The following is a 17,806-nucleotide window of genomic DNA, read 5'->3' as shown; positions in this document are numbered from 1 at the left end:
TTAAAGGGCAGATTTTACACTATTTTCTGATCTAAAGTGGTTGAAAAAGCTGTTTCCTCATCACAAATATTGTTAAATGCACAAACCCTTCTTTTCTCAAATGTAAAACACTGTCCCACCTTGTGATGTCATCGCGTGGTAATACAAGAAGTGCTTTTTTGTTGTTTTTAAAGTCCACACACCTTCACTAGACATATTTGGATGATTTCAACCCTGGAATTGCCAAAGTTTAGTAAACAAAAGGTAAAAAGGAGCTGTTAACTAACACACAACCCTTGCATATTTAGACTGAGTTCTTCTCTCAAAGCTGAAAACACTCTGTTCCTCCTTGTGATGTCATCATGTGGTGATACAGGAAGTGCTCCACTGTGTTTTTAAACTCCACACACCTTCATTTATGGAATCATTTGGATCATTTCACCTCCGGAATTGCCAAATCTCTTCTGAACTAAAGATAAAAATCGAGCAGTTAACTTGAAAACTACCACTTCATGACATCACAAGGTGGAACAGAGCGTTTTGAGCTTTGGGGATGTAGACAGGATGATAATAAAGTGTGACTCAAACATGTGTGAATGAAACAAAACACAAGTCCAGGTCTGTTTTTGAAGAGGAAACAGTATTATAAAGAAATACATGCTTTTTATTCAGAGTTTATACATATATATTAGATCGATATAAAAACATTAATATTGTAAAACTTGAAGACATCATTAAAAATCATGTGTCTGACACCAAAGCGCTCCAGTTTTTCATTAACTGTATTCTCTCTGCTCCAGTTCAAGGCTAAATGCTCAAGAATCCATCTGAAACTACTGAAACATACTCTTTTACCAAGTGATAATTTAGTGAATATTGTAAATTTACTCATGATTGACGACAATGGGTCACTATTTAGAGTAAAGGGTTTATTTCTACAGTAAAAGATATCATTTAAAACTATATAAACCACATAATGAAATGGGATATTGTTAACTACATACTTTAGTCATGATTAACTGTGAGAATATTTACTCCGTTAAGTCCGGGCTTTGTGGGAAAGTTCTGTTGGTCGTTATTTCGTTTCACTCAGCTGTACAGTGTGACGTCTGCTCTGAGTGGATCCACTTAAACCGCATTATGTTTTTGTCCTTTGCGCCACGACAGAAGCCATTAGCTGTCGTCTTCTAAAATTCCCGGGTGCTCCTCCCAAAACGGCTCCCCGATGATGTCACAGTGATAAGCCTGGACCCGCTTCCTGCTCCGCGTCACGTTCACGTCTTTCTCCTCCTCGTTTGGAAGCTTAATGCGTTTAGTGACAGTTTCATCGTGCTGGAATTAAAAAAAAAGACACAAGGCAAGTTTATTTGTATAGAATAATGTGTAGACAAAGTGATTCAAAGTGTTTTACAGAATAAGAAAGACATTAGAATCACAACACAACTAATCAAAACGTAAATAATCATCATAAAATTTACATATTTAGTTCTGTTTTAGTCCTGGTTCAGTCCTGGTTCAATCCTGGTCTAGTCCCGGTCTAGTCCCGGTTTAGTCCCGGTTTAGTCCCAGTTAAGTTCTGATTTAGTCCTGGTTGAGTCCCTGTGTAGTCCTGCTTTAGTCCATGCTTAGTCCTGTTTTAGTCCTGGTTTAGTCCCGGTTAAGTTCTGAGTTAGTCCTGGTTCAGCCCTGGTTCAGTCCTAGTTTAGTCCCTGTGTAGTCCTGTTTTAGTCCATGTTTAGTCCTGTTTTAGTCCATGTTTAGTCCATGTTTAGTCCTGGTTTTGTCCTGGTTTAGTCCATGTTTAGTCCATGTTTAGTCCATATTTAGTCCATGTTTAGTCCATGTTTAGTCCATGTTTTAGTCCTGTTTTAGTCCTGTTTTAGTCCTGTTTTAGTCCTGTTTTAGTCCTGTTTTAGTCCTGTTTTAGTCCTGTTTTAGTCCTGTTTTAGTCCTGTTTTAGTTCCGGTTCAGTCGAGGTCTGTCTCACATCTTCAGGAAGGAATGTTCCAGGTTTGAGCTGCACAAAAGTCAAACACTGACTCCCCACACACTCAAATATTACTGTTTATTTCACATATTTAACAAATGTTTTTATTACTGTGTGTCAGGATGAACTGGGACTGGTTTAAAATATGAGCACCAGTCGCTTCCATAGTATCATCAAACAGATGTCCTGCCTGGGCCTTTAATTGGATGTAAGGCTATTTAGGGTGAGGCTTATCTTAAAGAGCCTCTTATATATTCTCTGATCTGTGTTATAATGTTGTTTCCTCATCACAAACAGACCTGGAGTTGTGTTTTGTTTCATTCGCACCTGTTTAATGCACAGACTCATATTTAGGCCGAGTTTTCAAACAGAAAACACTCACAAACTGCTCCACCTTGTGACGTCATATGGTAATACAGAAAATGCTTCACGTTCACTAGAATCATTTGTATCATTTCAGCCCTGGAATTGCCAAATCTCTACTGAACAAAAAGGTAAAAAGGAGCTGTTCAGTCGTGATTTGAAGGATTAAAAACAGTTGTCATGATAATCACTATATAAATGTATCGCTCTGTATATAAAAGTTGCCATAGTGGAGCGATTTCTGTCATTTTTTTTATGTAATACGGTAAAATTTGAGCTGTGGAAGGGTGAAAAAGTAACTTCCAGGACTAAATATTGATACTTTCACCTTTTTATGAGTTGTAGCTTAAGCCTTTTAATGATACTGTATTTAAAAAAATGGTTTCAGTGGCATTAAGTAGTTTCAATATTATCGTTTATCGTGATATCGCTTCAAAATGTGGTATCGTGACAGGCCTAAAGCTGCATAACACAGCTGGATCTCTTGTGTAATAAGTTAACTGAGTTCCTGTCCTCACGCTGGTATCGGTGGATCCGTAATTATGTGAAATATAAATTAGTCTTTGGTAAAGTTAAAGTCACAAAACGGCCAGAAGAATCAAAACAACAGACTTTTACCTTTTCCCAAATCAGAGCGGTTCCTTTTCTATGAAGAAGAGACTCGTTGTTGTAGTTTATGTCAAATTCTGAAAACAGGATTTCATTTTTGTCTGCAGCCAGTGTTCCCTGGAACGAGAAGAAGCAACAGAAGAAGAAAAATGTGAAAATGACGGGTTTTCATGTTCGTTTTAAATAATACAACAATATCACGGGTAAATATGTCTCATAGTTTTTCAGTTTATGATTCCAGAATGAATCTCTTTGTACAGGAGAAGTGATCCCAAGTTTAGGAAGAAAAGTCCCGTTAGTAGCTCTGAGTTCTAAAAGGGCTCTGTCTACATCACGTGTGTCAAACTCAAGGCCCACGGGCGAAATGTGGCCCCCCACGTCATTTTACGTGGCCCAAAACAAGATAAATTAAATGTATGACTGTCTTAAAATGTCAGTTTATCAGGAGTTGTATGAAATATGGCAGTTACACAGCTATAATTTTTACATCTATGGAAATGCACATGTAATATTTGTAACCTGAATAAGTAATAAATACAGAAACAGTTAATGCACAAGTTAAAAAAGTAGTGCAGAACTTGGTGAAAATGTGTGTGACGCCCCTGGTCTCCATCATCAATACACAGAATTTCAACCAAAACGAAACACATTTTTTTGATGTTTAGGGAAAAAAGTCTTGGATTTTTGTCAAATAATAACTATTGTGTAAATCAGTTGCGCTTTGGCTTTTGTTTACAAATGGAAAATGGAAAATGGTTACAGTTTATATACCAATACACCAATGATGTTTAGGTGAAGAGCGGGATTCAAACTGAGCCAACTGAGCTACTATCACCTCAATACTGCTTTTAGGGATCATTTATGGCAGCAAAATCTTAAATTTAAATATGTTAGCATTGATAGACTAGGATATATTTTAAATGAGGGCCATATGAGTCCATGAATACACAAAACTCTGCAGGACACAAATGTTTTAGGGATCGTGTTCCACAAACATCCACCAGAGCATTTCCCCATTTCATCAACTGTCGGCGCCTCATCTGTGTTTCCGACCGAGAGAAGAAAGAACGCAGCAGCTGTTTCAAATACTGACAGACCTGATGACCACCCTGCACCCGGCCTGTGGGGACGTGTTTTCTGGTCCCGGTGATGAACTCGTAGCTACATCACAGTTCATTTGATCTCGATTCCCTCCGTTAACATGGTGGTTTACTATTAATAATAACAAAACCATGTGTAGCACTATTCCACAAAGAATCATTTGACACGGTAAGTACACACACCTGGAAGTAATTGGCCAATAATAATAATAATAATAATATGAATAATAACACATTAGTACCACAGACTGTGTAAAGACGTGGACCACAGTGTTCAGCTCCAGTCAAATGAAGCTCATCGACGCTAGAGCAGGTATAGCGGTGAATTTGGAGCAGAGTTTCATATTTAGAATTTGAACTGTGAGTATCATAGCGACCAAAGAGCCAATCCGGAGCGAGGTTGGAAAAGGTAGCGCCCCTTCCTGCCCGCACTGCTGGTTTGGCAGGGGGCAGGTGCTTAGGAATGTTGTCAATCAAACCTGTTGCTAACGGTAAAACGGGGCAAGCTTGAGAAAAGAAGGTGCCTAATTTGTCTGTTATTAATGTTTGTATCTTGATTTACAGACGCAAAAGTGAAATAAAAAACGCAGGATCATGTAGAGCGGGTTAATACGAACATTTAAGACCAAAACGACGAGTCTGACAGCAGCAGGTACAGAGAGAGGGGACACTTTTTCAATAGAAAGTGAATTGGAGCCAAAGTCGAAGCGCGCCCATGATCACTTCCTGTTTGTAACTAGCAGGTTGGCTATGTCCATTTATATATACAGTCTATGATTAGTACTCAAAGTTCTCAAAGTCACTTTACACTTTCATACATTATTCATTGGTAATATGCACTCGAGAGAGAGACACTGCTGCCCCCCAGTGGCACTTGGTATTCCCAGCGGTCTCCAATCTAAGCACAAACGAGGCCCAACGAGGTTTATCTTCAGAGATCAGATGAGATTCAGCCTTGATAAAGACATCACAAGTTAAAAATATCAATAACATTATCATTTTTTTCTCCATCCTAAAACATACAATTCCCTCTCATTCAATGTTTTTTATTTATTTTTTACAACTTTCTACATTTTATAGATACACAGAAGACATCAAATATATGAAAGTAAGATATAGGGAATTACGTAGCAAAAAAAACAAAAAAGTTAATGTCCCATGTTATATAAAACTGACTCTTGTAGCTTTAAGTCATGTTCTAATCCTGTTACCTTCCCCAAAATCAGACCTGGAGTTGCGTTTTGTTTCATTCACACATGTAACACTTTATTATTAGTCTGTTTACATCTCCAAAAGATTTCTGTGTAAACGCTCAGTCGTCCATGTCTGATCCATAGCGAAAGGCAAAGTTAAATCTGTCAACTGGACAAATCGTTGAAGGAGTGAAGACGTTTTGCTGCTCATCTTCAGTTCTGGTCAGAATGCTGGTGGCCACTGCCTTAAATCTTTACGGCAGTGGCCACCAGCGAAACGTCTTCACTCCTACAACGATTTGTCCAGTTGACAGATTTAACTTTGCCTTTCGCTACATCTCCAAACCTCAAAACGCTCTGTTCCGCCTTGTGATGTCATGAAGTGGTAGTTTTCAAGTGAACAGCTCCTTTTACCTTTAGTTCAGTAGAGATTGGCAATTCCAGGGCTGAAATGATCCAAATGATTCTAGTAAAGGTGGATAGTGGTATAGTAGGTGTAGTTTAAAAACACAGTGGAGCACTTCCTGTATCACCACATGATGACATCACAAGGTGGAGCAGAGTGTTTTCAGTTTCAGAGAAGAACTCAGCCTAAATATGCAGGATTTGTGTGTTAAACATGTGTGAATGAAACAAAACACAACTCCAGGTCTGTTTGTGAATAACTCTACTAAATATTTATTCGACACAGCAAATAGTGGTTACTTTGACGGTCTGAACATAAAATATAAATAAGTTTTTTCTTTGCTATATAATTCAAACTTTTGAGCGGTGAGTGTTTGAGTCTTTTACCTTTAAACGCTCCTCGGCCTGTGCTGTCGTCAGTCCTCCTCTCTGCACCAACGTCCAAAACACAGTGTTGTACAGATTATTTATGTGACCTGTCAGACATTACCTCATGAGCTCCGGTGTTTTTCCCGTGAAAATTATATTCAGCAGTAATCAACATTTCAAGATACTTACAATCGGCCTGTCTCCAGCTCAAATAGTCTCTGAGGTTGCGGTTAGTGGGATACAGGACCACGCGCCCGTCAAAGCCCGGAGGATACAAGAGCGGCTGGTCCCCAAAGAACTCTTTCCAATAAAACACATACGAGGACGAGAACTGGGAGGCTACGTGGGTCATGAGTTTACTGAAAGAAGAACAAGGGAGATTATAGTCACTACACAAAACTGGACAACCTGTAAATAGTTTGTGTTCAAGGTCAAGAATTCAGTGATGTCCTAATTTCAGGTGGAGAGCAGAGGTTTATATAAATGTTTAAGAGATTGGAGTTTTTGAGAGATGATCCACAAATGTCCTTGCTGAGTTGCAAATCTTAGAATTTACTTTAAAATCCTGCTGATTACTTTTAAAGCCACACACGGCCTTTATCTTGCCTGCACTTGTGAGCTGTTGTCACCGTATGTCCCCGGCTGCTCCCTGTGCTCCTCAAAACAGACACTCCTCACTGTCCCTCCCTCCCGACTCCCGACCAGAGGGGACAGGGCCTTATCAGTCAAGCTCTGGAACGCACGGCCACAGGAGATTAGACTGTCCAACACTGCGGGTGTTTTTAAATCTAATGGAAAATCCCACTTAGATAGAATGGTTTACTCATACTGTATTTTTAAGTGTGTTTTCCTTTTAAAAAAGTGTTAATGCTGCTAAGTGTTTGATTATTGTTTTATTGTTTCTCTGCATTAAGTATTTACATGTTGTGGAGCACTCTGTAACTACTTTTTGCTGTACAAATAAAGTTATAATAATTCTACTTACTAGAAGAAGAACTGTTACAAGACGAAATACTACAAGAAGAGGAAGAAGAACTACTACTACTACAAGAAGAAGAAGAAGAAGTACTACTACTACAAGAAGAAGAAGTACTACTACTACAAGAAGAAGAAGAAGAAGTACTAACTACAAGAAGAACTACTACTACAAGAAGAAGAAGAAGAACTACTACAAGAAGAAGAATAACTACTACTACAAGAAGAAGAAGAACTACTACAAGAAGAAGAAGAACTACTACTACAAGAAGAACTACTACTACAAGAAGAAGAACTACTACAAGAATAAGTACTACTACAAGAAGAAGAAGAACTACTACAAGAAGAAGAACTACTACTACAAGAAGAAGAAGAACTACTACTACTACAAGAAGAACTACTACAAGAAGAAGAAGAACTACTACTACAAGAAGAAGAAGAACTACTACAAGAAGAACTACTACTACAAGAAGAAGAACTACTACAAGAATAAGTACTACTACAAGAAGAAGAAGAACTACTACAAGAAGAAGAACTACTACTACAAGAAGAAGAAGAACTACTACTACTACAAGAAGAACTACTACAAGAAGAAGAAGAACTACTACAAGAAGAAGAAGAAGAACTACTACAAGAAGAAGAAGAAGAACTACTACAAGAAGAAGAACTACTACAAGAAGAAGAACTACTACTACAAGAAGAAGAACTACTACAAGAATAAGTACTACTACAAGAAGAAGAAGAACTACTACAAGAAGAAGAACTACTACTACAAGAAGAAGAAGAACTACTACTACTACAAGAAGAACTACTACAAGAAGAAGAAGAACTACTACAAGAAGAAGAAGAAGAACTACTACAAGAAGAAGAAGAAGAACTACTACAAGAAGAAGAACTACTACAAGAAGAAGAAGAACTACTACAAGAAGAAGAAGAACTACTACAAGAAGAAGAAGAAGAAGAACTACTACTACAAGAAGAAGAAGAACTACTACAAGAAGAAGAAGAGCTACTACTACAAGAAGAAGAACTACTACTACTACAAGAAGAAGAAGAACAACTACTACAAGAAGAAGAACAAAAAGAACAAGAAGAACAAGAAGAAGAACAAGAAGAAGTACTAGAAGAAGAACTACTACTACAAGAAGAAGAAGATTTTTTTGGGATTGGTGACACAAACTTCCACATCAATCTTAAAGCGTAGCGTCCTTTCAATTGACAGCAACTTTATCTTTGGAGTTGAATAATACCACTACTCTTTGAACCTATTGTGAAAAAAATAACTTTTGTTTACTTAAGCTGGCAAAGGAAGCTATAAATTTGGTGCCAGCTTTTGTTTCATAGATAAGCCCAGTAAGCGAGGTCAAAACTTCTGCAATCTGTCTGCAAACTTCATCACAGAATTCTGACCTGTCCTCCAGCTCAATTTAAACAATAGGCAAGAACATTGTGAGGTATATTTATCAACAGATAGTATTACCTGGCTCTTCTTTTAAACCAGTTGGTCGTTCTTTTAAAAACAAAACTAAACTCATCACTCTGGCCATAAGCGATGACGATATCTTCAAGCTCTTCCATCACAGAGACGGCACTTCTAGTCAACAAGCCGAGTGCTCTGTTATCATTTGGTTTTATGAATTTGTGCTGCTCTGCAAATCTGTCAGAAGAAAGATTTATATAATTAAACATTGAATACATCATCACAATATGCTGAGAAAGGTAGATGTACTTGTGGAAGTTGCGGCCGTCGAGTCTAACCACGATGTAGCAGTTTCTGAGGCAGGTGTCATCTGCTTCAAAATTGCGAACATATTCAAACTTGCTCTTGGCCATGACACTGGAGCTGATGGATAAACTCGCAAGTGATTTGGCAAGTCTAGATTGGGCCACTTTACAGAATGTGCTGGTTCCAATGACAGTCAACCTGAAAGATGAAACACATGCATTTTATTGTTAGAAAATCAATCTAGAAGGACAAAATATTGAACTTAACAGATTGATTAACTATAGACTATAAACAGTGATGGGAAGAATACTTTGAAAATGTATTTAGTTACAGAATACCGAGCACTTGAATTAAAATGCATTTTGTAATGTATTCTGCTACATGAGCCAATCAGAGTACAGTATTCTGAAAACTCTGAATACTTTACATCGAGTTGCATTAAATTATAGTGTGAAAAACGTGACATATCATTACAAACTGCTTTATTTTTGTTGTTATGCCCTTAATTTATGTCAAAAAAGCACTGTAAGAGCTCCGTTTTCCGTTTTTCTCACCGGTTCAAAGCCAAAATTGTATGATGAAGCACAGCCATGTTCCTTTTAATGTAATAAACTGACTGTATTCTGAGTACTACCACATACAAGAGTATCTGTACCGAAATAGATACTCAAAATTACTATTCAGAATACGTATTTTCAGTGTATTCAGTTACACTGTTTATGGATTAGTTTAGAAGCTTAGTACATTTTGGTGAGAATAGACAGACTTACATTTATCTGGTCATACTTGGAGTTGGCGCTTTCAGAGACCACGCACGATTTTTCTAAAATTGGTTATACTTTTGTGCAACTATTTACTCGAGTCAAACTTTCTGGCTCACACTAGTCACTGTAAAACAAGCAAATTTATTAAATCCTTCCACGAATGTATGGATTGTTGTACACACGTTGATTTGTATACAGTCCGTCGCCAAATTCTGCCGTAGTGAACGAGTCAAACGAAGAAAGGTTCCGCTTTGTCTAGAAATTGTGTTAAACTGACCTGGAGAAAATTTTTAGCGTGGTAAAATATGTAAAATATTATCTGATGTGGTATAAATATATATCATAGGTAAAATTTAAGATTTAAGGGGAGTATAAATGGACATTTTCCCCAAAGGAACAATACTATGGTAGTTTGGCTCCATCTTGTGGTGAAATGGGAGATTGCATGTACTCAAAGATCGTGTATGAAGTGACGATACATGTTTCGTTTACTGTGGTTTTGAGTAGGATAAATAGTAATTAATGTATAAAAAAAAACAAAACAATTAAAATAGTAAAGAATACGAGCGGAAATTAAATAAATGATATGGATTTTGGTGTGATTGTTATTAGTTCTGTTATAATTGAGCATCTGAGTGAACGCTCAAGTTGAACACACACGATACCCGGATGTTTTACTTTCGCGGGTCGAATCACACATGGAGGAAAGTGAAAGAAAGGAAAGAAAACCTGATGATAAAGAGGCTAAATCAACACATGGATCAAACCCAGAGAGCGCTCAGGAGCAGGCCCAAGCCGCAGACAGTGGAAGTCATGACGGGGACGAAACTGACGTGTGCTCGGAGAAGTTTAACCCGCTTTTAGCCTTGTATTCTCCCACAGTGAAGCTGCCATTCCCAAATGCAAGATGTCTGAACAATCTAGCCGCGTACGAGAGCGCTTTAAAAGGCAGCAGAGCCAGAGGAGCCAAGCCTGAAAATGTGGAGAAACGGAGGAGAAAAGCCATGAAAGGAGTGGTGGATCAGGAGAGGATAGAGAGGCTGAAGAAGCTGATGGTAAACAACCCAACGTCTGAGTCTGAGGAGGGTGGAAACAGCGGCCCCCAGCGGCGAAGGAAGGTCAAAGCAGTGAAGAATGTGCTCACGAGGATGTCACGTGGGTTTATACTGTATTATTTATGCTTTTAAAGGTTATATATTACTCAAAATGGACTCTAGTGATCTTTAAGTCATGTTATAACACCTGTTACCTCCTTAAAACAGACCTGGAGTTGTGTTTTGTTTCATTCACACATGTTTGACTAACTTTATTATCACTCTGTCTACATCTCCAAAGCTCAAAATGCTCTGTTCCACCTTGTGATGTCATGAAGTGGTAGTTTTCACGTTAACAGCTACTTTTTCCCTTTAGTTCAGTAGAGATTGGCGATTCCAGAGCTGAAATCATCCCCCAAATGATTCTAGAAATGAAGGTGTGTGGAGTTTAAAAACACAGTGGGGCACTTCCTGTATTACCACATGATGACATCACAAGGCGGAACAGAGTGTTTTCTGCAGGGTTTGTGTGTTTAAACATGTGTGAATGAAACAAAACACAACTCCAGGTCTGTTTGTGATGAGGAAACATTAAAACATAGATCAGAAAATGATGTAATATGAGCTCTTTAAAGAAGATGCAGTGTGTATCGCTAAACAAAACCAATATCTGCATTATCTGACGACTGGAAACATTGCACTGGCGCATACTTTGCATACACTATATTAAAGATGGACTATGTAACTTTGTCTCCATGGAAATGTTAAAGCTTTGCCTACAATGTTCCACTCTGCTACTCAACATATCATCATGAGTCCATTTAAAATCTTATATTATGAAGTTAAATTCAACTCAAGACAAGCGGGTGGTGGTCGCTCAATCAGAAAAGTTACATATTGCAACTTTAAACGTACGCTATGGGTCCTCTACTTACTTGTCTCGTTGTTTTTTTTGCATGGAATGTCCCACAGTATGGCATTAAACACATCTGCCTAGCATTTATTCAATTACAGATGTTTTATAGCTTAAAAATACCTTGAAAAAACACAAATTCTTACAGTGTGTAGGCTCACTTTTCTATAGATCATTGTGATAACCAAGTTTAATTTCCTGCTGTGGGGTAATAAAGGCAAAGCGGTAACATCTCCATGGAGACAAGAAGATCGTGATCCATCAGAAAAGTTACATAGTGCAACTTAAATGCGTAATCTTTTGTCATCTTATTTCTGTTTTTGTTTTTTTTCCAGTGTGCCAGGGCAGTCCTTTAGGTGAACTCAACAGATTTGTTCAAGACCGAATAAGAGTCCGAGTCCACATCAGGACTTTCAAGGGGCTCAGAGGCGTCTGCTCCGGGTTCATCGTGGCTTTTGACCGGTTTTGGAACATGGTGAGCTGTTTTTACTCGTTCTAAAATGTTAATTTGTTGTGAATGTGCGTTCTTCTGGATTTCAGGCGATGGTGGACGTGGATGAGACTTACAGAGAGCCTCTTCTTGGACAAGCGCTCTACCACGAGAAAGCACTCACTGTTACAAGGGTACGTGCATTATTTATCACAGGGTTGGGTGATCTTGACCAAAAATATTTTTATTTGAACTGTCTGTGTAATCCCTCCGTCGTCCCGGCCTGAGTCATAGTAAAAGAAACATTTAAAATCTGTCAACTGGGCAAAAAGTTGTAGGAGTGAAGACTTCAGTTCTGGTCAGATTCCTGCTGGACACTGCTGCAGCCAAACGTCTTCACTCCTACAACTTTGTGTCTAGTTGACAGATTTAATATTTTCTTTTACTGTCTGCACTGTACATTTGTTGATCAAGGTTCAAGTATTTCCCAAAAAATTAATGTACTAAAATGAACCGTGTAAGTGCAGAAATATCATCTGTATTAGAATCATTTGAACGTGTTTTTATATTAACTGTTAAACAGGTAGTTTTTACAGTATTGTTTTTATTTTTAAAATTTACCTAAGTTGGTAGTAGAGCAGCACGATATGGGGAAAAAAATATAATTGTATTTTTTATTATTGTATTTTGTTTATTTTTATTTTATTTATATTTATTTATTATTTTATTTGTTTATTTTTATTTATTATTTTATTTTTATTTATATTTATTTATTATTGTTTTTTTTAATTTATATCCCGATTTTTGATTCCATCTTTTTTCCAACATATACAGGCTTCAGACATAAAGAGCAGGCGTCAGGATCACTGCAGTTTTTATTTTGTGTTGATAGGACCAATAATTCCAGAGAAATCCACATTTAAAGTTTGAAATGATGATATTTGTACAACATATTAAGTCTAAAAGCATGTGCTAGCGACAGAAACTCATCGTGCGCTAAATGAGATCTTAAATTTGACTCATAAATGGTGAGAAAATAGTCCTTTATTTCCCATAACTTGGATTTAAATGATGAGAAGCACAAGAGGAGAAAAGAGGAGAAGCTACAGTTAGATCAGAGTGAAATTGGAGGGTGAGCGTGGAAGAGGCGCAGAGGCAGAGGGAAAGAGACACTGGATTTTTATTCAAATCGTGCGGATTTAAATAAAAACTTGTGGAACTTGAGAAAACGTGAGGAGACGTCAAAAGTCTGGCCCTGACTCAGAGCTCAAACTCGTTTCTGGTCAAATATCAGAATAATAAAGACGACCTGAATCTTTTTTGCAGTTGTTTGAAAAGCTGAAGCTGCAGGAAAACTCCGCCGAAGAAGAAACAACGAGAACAAGACAAATGAAATCAAAAGACGCTGAAACGTCGTCTACAACCAGCAAAGGAGACGCCCCGACCGACGCCTCGCCTGACGCCAGAGGTGCGGCGCTAAATACGGTCCCCCCAAAATACGGCAGAGTCCACGCGCGACACATAAACCAGCTCTTCATCCGCGGCGAGAACGTGGTGCTCGTCAGTCCACAGACGCTTTGAAACCAGACCAAAGACGCACCGTTTGGTAACTATAGCAACGTAATTGGTGAGAAGCTAATTTATTTTTGTATTCTAAGATGGAGTCACCTGACGATCTTTAAGTTGAGAACGTGTGGGCCGTGTGAGCGAGGACGGGACAGAGGTTGTTGTTTTTTGTTTGTATTCATATTTTTTTATTGCATTTTACCATATATGTATATACACCCACACATAATGGAGAGAAAATAAATAAACAAATAAGTAAATATGGTCAAAATAATAAGTGATAATAATAAAAAGACTAATACGGTTACAGGTTGATTAGAAAAACAAAATACAAACCACACAGAGCGGATAATATGAGAAATTGTAAAATATAAAATAAATAAAACGTATCTACATCTTTTTAGTGTCTCTTTCTCTTTACAGCCCAGTCGTCTCTGACAGGACGTTTTGAGCTCACGTTCACATTTTCACCTCTCAGTTCCTGTCCCTTGATTCCCGTGATCTGTCCTTGTTCATATCGTCTCAACTTAAAGACGGTGATGCCATTTTTATAGTTTGATAATGCAAAAAATCTACTGCTTTGAACTGAAAATAATAGCACTATTTCTTTAGGCTGATGAGGCTCAGAGTATTTTTGTTTTTCTATCAATGAAATGTGTAAAAACCTGGCAGAATCTCAGTCTAATTTCTCACTTCTTGAGAATCAAATGACAACAAATGTATCATATTGATATATTTTTATTTCTGTCACTTAAAAATGATTTGATTTCATGAAATAAAAGCCGCCTCGCTGCAACAACTTGAATCATTTCTTGTCTTGTTTCTTTGAGCCGTCGAGCGTCTGATTGGATTTATTTTGACTCTTCCCCACACGGCCGGTGATTTGGGCTGAAGCCAGTGATGGATGAAGTACTCAACTTTGTTACTAAGTGAAAGTACAGATAAAGAGGTAAAACATTACTCAAGTAAAAGTATCACATGAAAAAAAATCTACTTGAGTAAAAATACATGTTTAAAAATGTACTTTAAGAGGAAAAAGTAAAAGTATTTCACACAAGTGTTGATCATTTTAAGTGTAAATGCAGTGATACTGATTCAAAATGAAATATTCTGGTCACAGCAACAATATAAATCAATTTCTTTACTTTTCTTATAAATTTTGTGTATTTATTTTTGTTTTGCTCAAAGTCGAAGCTCAAACTCAAAAACTTGAGTTAGGATGTTTCCACAAACCCCTCAAATCATATGAAAAGTACTTTTTACTTTTACCTCACTGCATTTGAAAGCAGTATTTGTACTTTTTCTTCCACTACATTTTTGAACAGGACTGAAAAGTAAAAACTGTCCACTGTAAAATGTATTTAAGTAAAGTACAGATACCTAAAAAATATACTTGAGTACAGTACTTTACGACTTGTACTTCATTGCCCTCCACTGCTGGTTGGAGCTCTGCTGTCGCTGCTTTTTTTTTTTTCCTACCCCAGTACTTTTTTTCCAGTATTTTTTTTGCCGCAGTAATTTTTTTTCCCCCAGAACTTTTTTTTTTCTCCAGTACCTTCTTTTTTTTCCTAGTATTTTTTCCCCCAGTACTTTTTTCTTTTTTTCTCCAGTTTTTTCTTTTTCCCTGTAGCTTTTTTTTCCCAGTATTTTTTTTTTCTTTTTTCCCTCAGTACATTCCCCCCTCATTCTCTTTTTCTCCAGTACTTTTTTTCCCCTTTTTTTCTCCAGTTCTTTTTCTTTTTCCCTGTAGCTTTTTTTCCCAGTATTTTTTTTTTCTTTTTTTCCCCTCAGTACATTTTCCCCCCAGTTCTCTTTTCCTCCAGCAGGTGGCAGCACAAACCCGTGAGTCTGGAGCGCGCGTGGGGCCTGTTGTGAGCGCGTGGGCCGGTCACGTGGGTCTTGTCTCTTTACGTCGCGTCTCTGTGTTAGTTTGAACGGGGCTGACAGCGCGGTCTCTGCGGGCTTCATAAATGCATCTGAATAATTGAGTTTGTGGAGCTGCAGATTGCAGATGGCACTTTCAAAAACTGTCATTTGTCTTGAAGTCTCGCTTTGCTTTTACTCTTTAATGGCCGCGTTACCCATAAAAGAACAATTCAGCGCATCTCCCCCTGATGTAAAGAGCTGTTTGTGTTTGAGGTTTGAGACGCAGGAAAGAATCACAACTTTAGAAATGTTTGGAGGAACTTGTCCAACTGTGGCCTCATGAAATTAAACTAAAGTAAAATAAACTAAAGTAAAATGAGGTGAGGAGGGCTTAAAAACAAACTGGACACGTGTGAGCTACATCTGTTTAATAATCTGATAAACTCTGACACTGCACATGTTTAAATCACATTCAACTTGCTCTAGGGTCAATTTAAAATCACATATTTCTATAATCTTGGCCTTTATTTTGAGCCTGACTTCAGACTCATGCACTGATACCACATTTATTTATTTATTTAAATTTTTTGGACAGTAGGCTGTATTTTAGTTTTAAAAAAGTGCATTTCTGGACATCAAATTGTCCTGTAACCAGGGCCGGTCCAGACTATACGCAGAAAAAGCAGCTGCCACCAGAGGGCCCCCAAGAGCACATACATTTATATTGAAAATAATATAGTTACATGAGAAACTGTGCTTGTGTGTTTATAAAGAGATATTTAGGCTGCTGTAAAGATTATATATATTTTTTTATATATTGTAGCTAAATATCTGCTGCGTACATTTGTTTTATTTATGTATTTACCCCCCTGAGGTTCCTGAGGTACTTTTGATTGGCTGTTTTACAAGTTTGATTAAAATATTTACGTCTTTTGGTCATATAAATAGAAACACAATTGTTCAAGGTGATGAGCGCAGGGTCATAATGTCAAACGTGAATCTGCCGAGGGGCCCGCAGACACATTCTGCTCGGGGGCCCCTGAGAGCTCGACCCGGCCCTGTCTGTAACTCTTATTTTCACTGCACTTGACAAACACTATTTGGTCAATCGCCAAGTGGGATTTCCATCCATCCAGATTCTTCGTCTTATCTGGGGTCGGGTCGGGGGGGCAGCAGTCTAAGCAGGGGCTCCTACACTTCCCTCACCCCAGACACTTCCTCCAGCCCTGTGGGACCCCGAGACAGTGGGATTTCTGAGAGTTACATTCTTCTGAGGTCAGTTTGTTTCTCTTATAACTCAGCCACAAAATCACATATTTGTATAATTTTGGGCTCTATTTTTAGGCTGACATCAGACAAATGCACTGATACCACATTTATTGATTTACATTTATATATTTAGAGCCAACAGGCCTCGAGTATGTGGGGAAAAAGTGCAGTTTTGACGACATAAGGCCCGATAACACTGAAATAACAACAAAAAAATATTAGGTGGATTAGAAGGTGGGAGGAGTCTAGACGGTGGGAGGAGTCTAAAAGGTGGGAGGAGTCTGGAAAAGTGGGAGGAGTCTAGAAGGTGGGAGGAGTCTAAACTTTGTGCAGGTGCAGTTTTTGAAAAATGTCAGATTTTTTAATGAGAGCAAAAATTGATGAAGTTCCAATGAGCCCAGACATTTCCTGAATCCTGCTCATGTTTCTGTGTTTCTGCCTTTCACACCAACTTCAAACTCACAACTTTTATGAAATATACATCTCACAGGACCTCATTTACATGTAGATTTACTTGATTTTGGATTTAACATTTTCTCATAGCTTTAAGGCACCAACATTTCTGCAAAAACCCAGTGTTTACGTTGAGCCAAATGGTGTTTTCCTCACAAATCCACCTTTATTTTTTGGTTAAAATTTACGCCACCCATTAAGATTTCGATAACCCAAGTGAATTATTTTTAAATAAACAGCAAAATTTAGCAATACTTGGCCATAAACGGGACTTATTCACTCCTCCACAGCTCAAATCGCATCATAATACAACAAAAATACCCCAAATCTACGCAATTTTGCAAAGAAAAAATACAATAAACACTGATAAAATAAATTTTTCCAGCTTAATATATTGATATAGTGATTATTTTGACAGATCTACCAACTGCGCTACTGTCCGCCAGTCAAAAAACAGAAAAAAAAAAAAATGAAAACCTTAAATATATAAATTTTAAACCATGTTAAGTTTGAATCTGTGTCTATAAGTTGGCGTGACCTTCTTCCCGTATATATTCCATAGACTTATAAAACATAAATGGGACAAAGAAGCTGAGCTGTGTTAAAACTACACTTTTCATATGTTTCGAATATTATTAGTATGTCTCATTTATCAGTCTCGATCTCCAGAGAGGGAAAACGGGGTCAAGTGTTTAACGTGAGCCATGTTTTACTTGTATTTGTTACCGAGTTTCTAACGAGCTTTGATGGAGTACGAGGAGGGCACAGCCGTCGCACTCAGGGGCCGAGGCACCGCTGTTCTATG

At 37.8% G+C, this 17,806-nt stretch overlaps 2 protein-coding genes across 5 annotated transcripts; one reads left to right on the top strand and one right to left on the bottom strand.

Annotated features, from left to right (window-relative positions):
• Positions 1 to 1,021: 1,021 nt before the first annotated feature.
• On the bottom strand, positions 1,022 to 9,666 carry thg1l (tRNA-histidine guanylyltransferase 1-like). 3 transcript variants are annotated; one of them, XM_033974640.2, is made up of 7 exons: positions 9,477 to 9,666; positions 8,710 to 8,904; positions 8,461 to 8,637; positions 6,195 to 6,364; positions 6,024 to 6,112; positions 2,948 to 3,055; positions 1,022 to 1,311 (listed from the first exon to the last, which is right to left on the bottom strand). In XM_033974640.2, coding segments are annotated over exons 1-7 (900 nt in total). In that variant the 5' UTR covers positions 9,479 to 9,666; the 3' UTR covers positions 1,022 to 1,152. The 3 variants fall into 3 exon arrangements, with proteins under 3 accessions (XP_033830531.1, XP_055080630.1, XP_033830532.1); XM_055224655.1 differs by having other exon boundaries at positions 8,461 to 8,904; XM_033974641.2 differs by lacking the exons at positions 8,710 to 8,904; positions 9,477 to 9,666 and having other exon boundaries at positions 6,195 to 6,273; positions 8,465 to 8,527.
• A 481-nt stretch (positions 9,667 to 10,147) lies between these two features.
• Positions 10,148 to 14,216, top strand: lsm11 (LSM11, U7 small nuclear RNA associated). Of its 2 annotated transcripts, XR_004541975.2 has the most exons (5): positions 10,148 to 10,625; positions 11,753 to 11,892; positions 11,958 to 12,041; positions 13,174 to 13,570; positions 13,837 to 14,215. XR_004541975.2 is itself a non-coding variant. In XM_033974639.2 (4 exons), the coding sequence occupies exons 1-4, from the start codon at positions 10,169 to 10,171 to the stop codon at positions 13,426 to 13,428; spliced, it is 936 nt and encodes a 311-aa protein (XP_033830530.1). In that variant the 5' UTR covers positions 10,148 to 10,168; the 3' UTR covers positions 13,429 to 14,216. The 2 variants fall into 2 exon arrangements, 1 of the variants encoding a protein (XP_033830530.1); XM_033974639.2 differs by having other exon boundaries at positions 13,174 to 14,216.
• The last annotated feature ends 3,590 nt before the right edge of the window (positions 14,217 to 17,806 follow it).

This window comes from Periophthalmus magnuspinnatus, chromosome 10 (genome assembly GCF_009829125.3).
Source record: "Periophthalmus magnuspinnatus isolate fPerMag1 chromosome 10, fPerMag1.2.pri, whole genome shotgun sequence".
In the NCBI taxonomy this organism is placed as follows: Eukaryota; Metazoa; Chordata; class Actinopteri; order Gobiiformes; family Gobiidae; genus Periophthalmus; species Periophthalmus magnuspinnatus.
The sequence above is the reverse complement of the archived record's forward strand: the minus strand, read 5'-3'. Positions and strand labels throughout refer to the sequence as shown.

Coding starts and splice junctions, on each gene's coding strand:
- thg1l (XM_055224655.1), bottom strand. Junction 6,365..8,460: donor TGGTTTAAAAGAAGAGCCAG/GTAATACTATCT, acceptor TTCTTCTTTCAG/TAAACTCATGACCCACGTAG. Junction 3,056..6,023: donor AGGCCGAGGAGCGTTTAAAG/GTAAAAGACTCA, acceptor TTCTCGTTCCAG/GGAACACTGGCTGCAGACAA.
- lsm11 (XM_033974639.2), top strand. CDS start 10,169: ATGGAGGAAAGTGAAAGAAAGGAAAGAAAACCTGATGATAAAGAGGCT. Junction 10,626..11,752: donor TGTGCTCACGAGGATGTCAC/GTGGGTTTATAC, acceptor TTTTTTTTCCAG/TGTGCCAGGGCAGTCCTTTA. Junction 12,042..13,173: donor AAGCACTCACTGTTACAAGG/GTACGTGCATTA, acceptor TCTTTTTTGCAG/TTGTTTGAAAAGCTGAAGCT.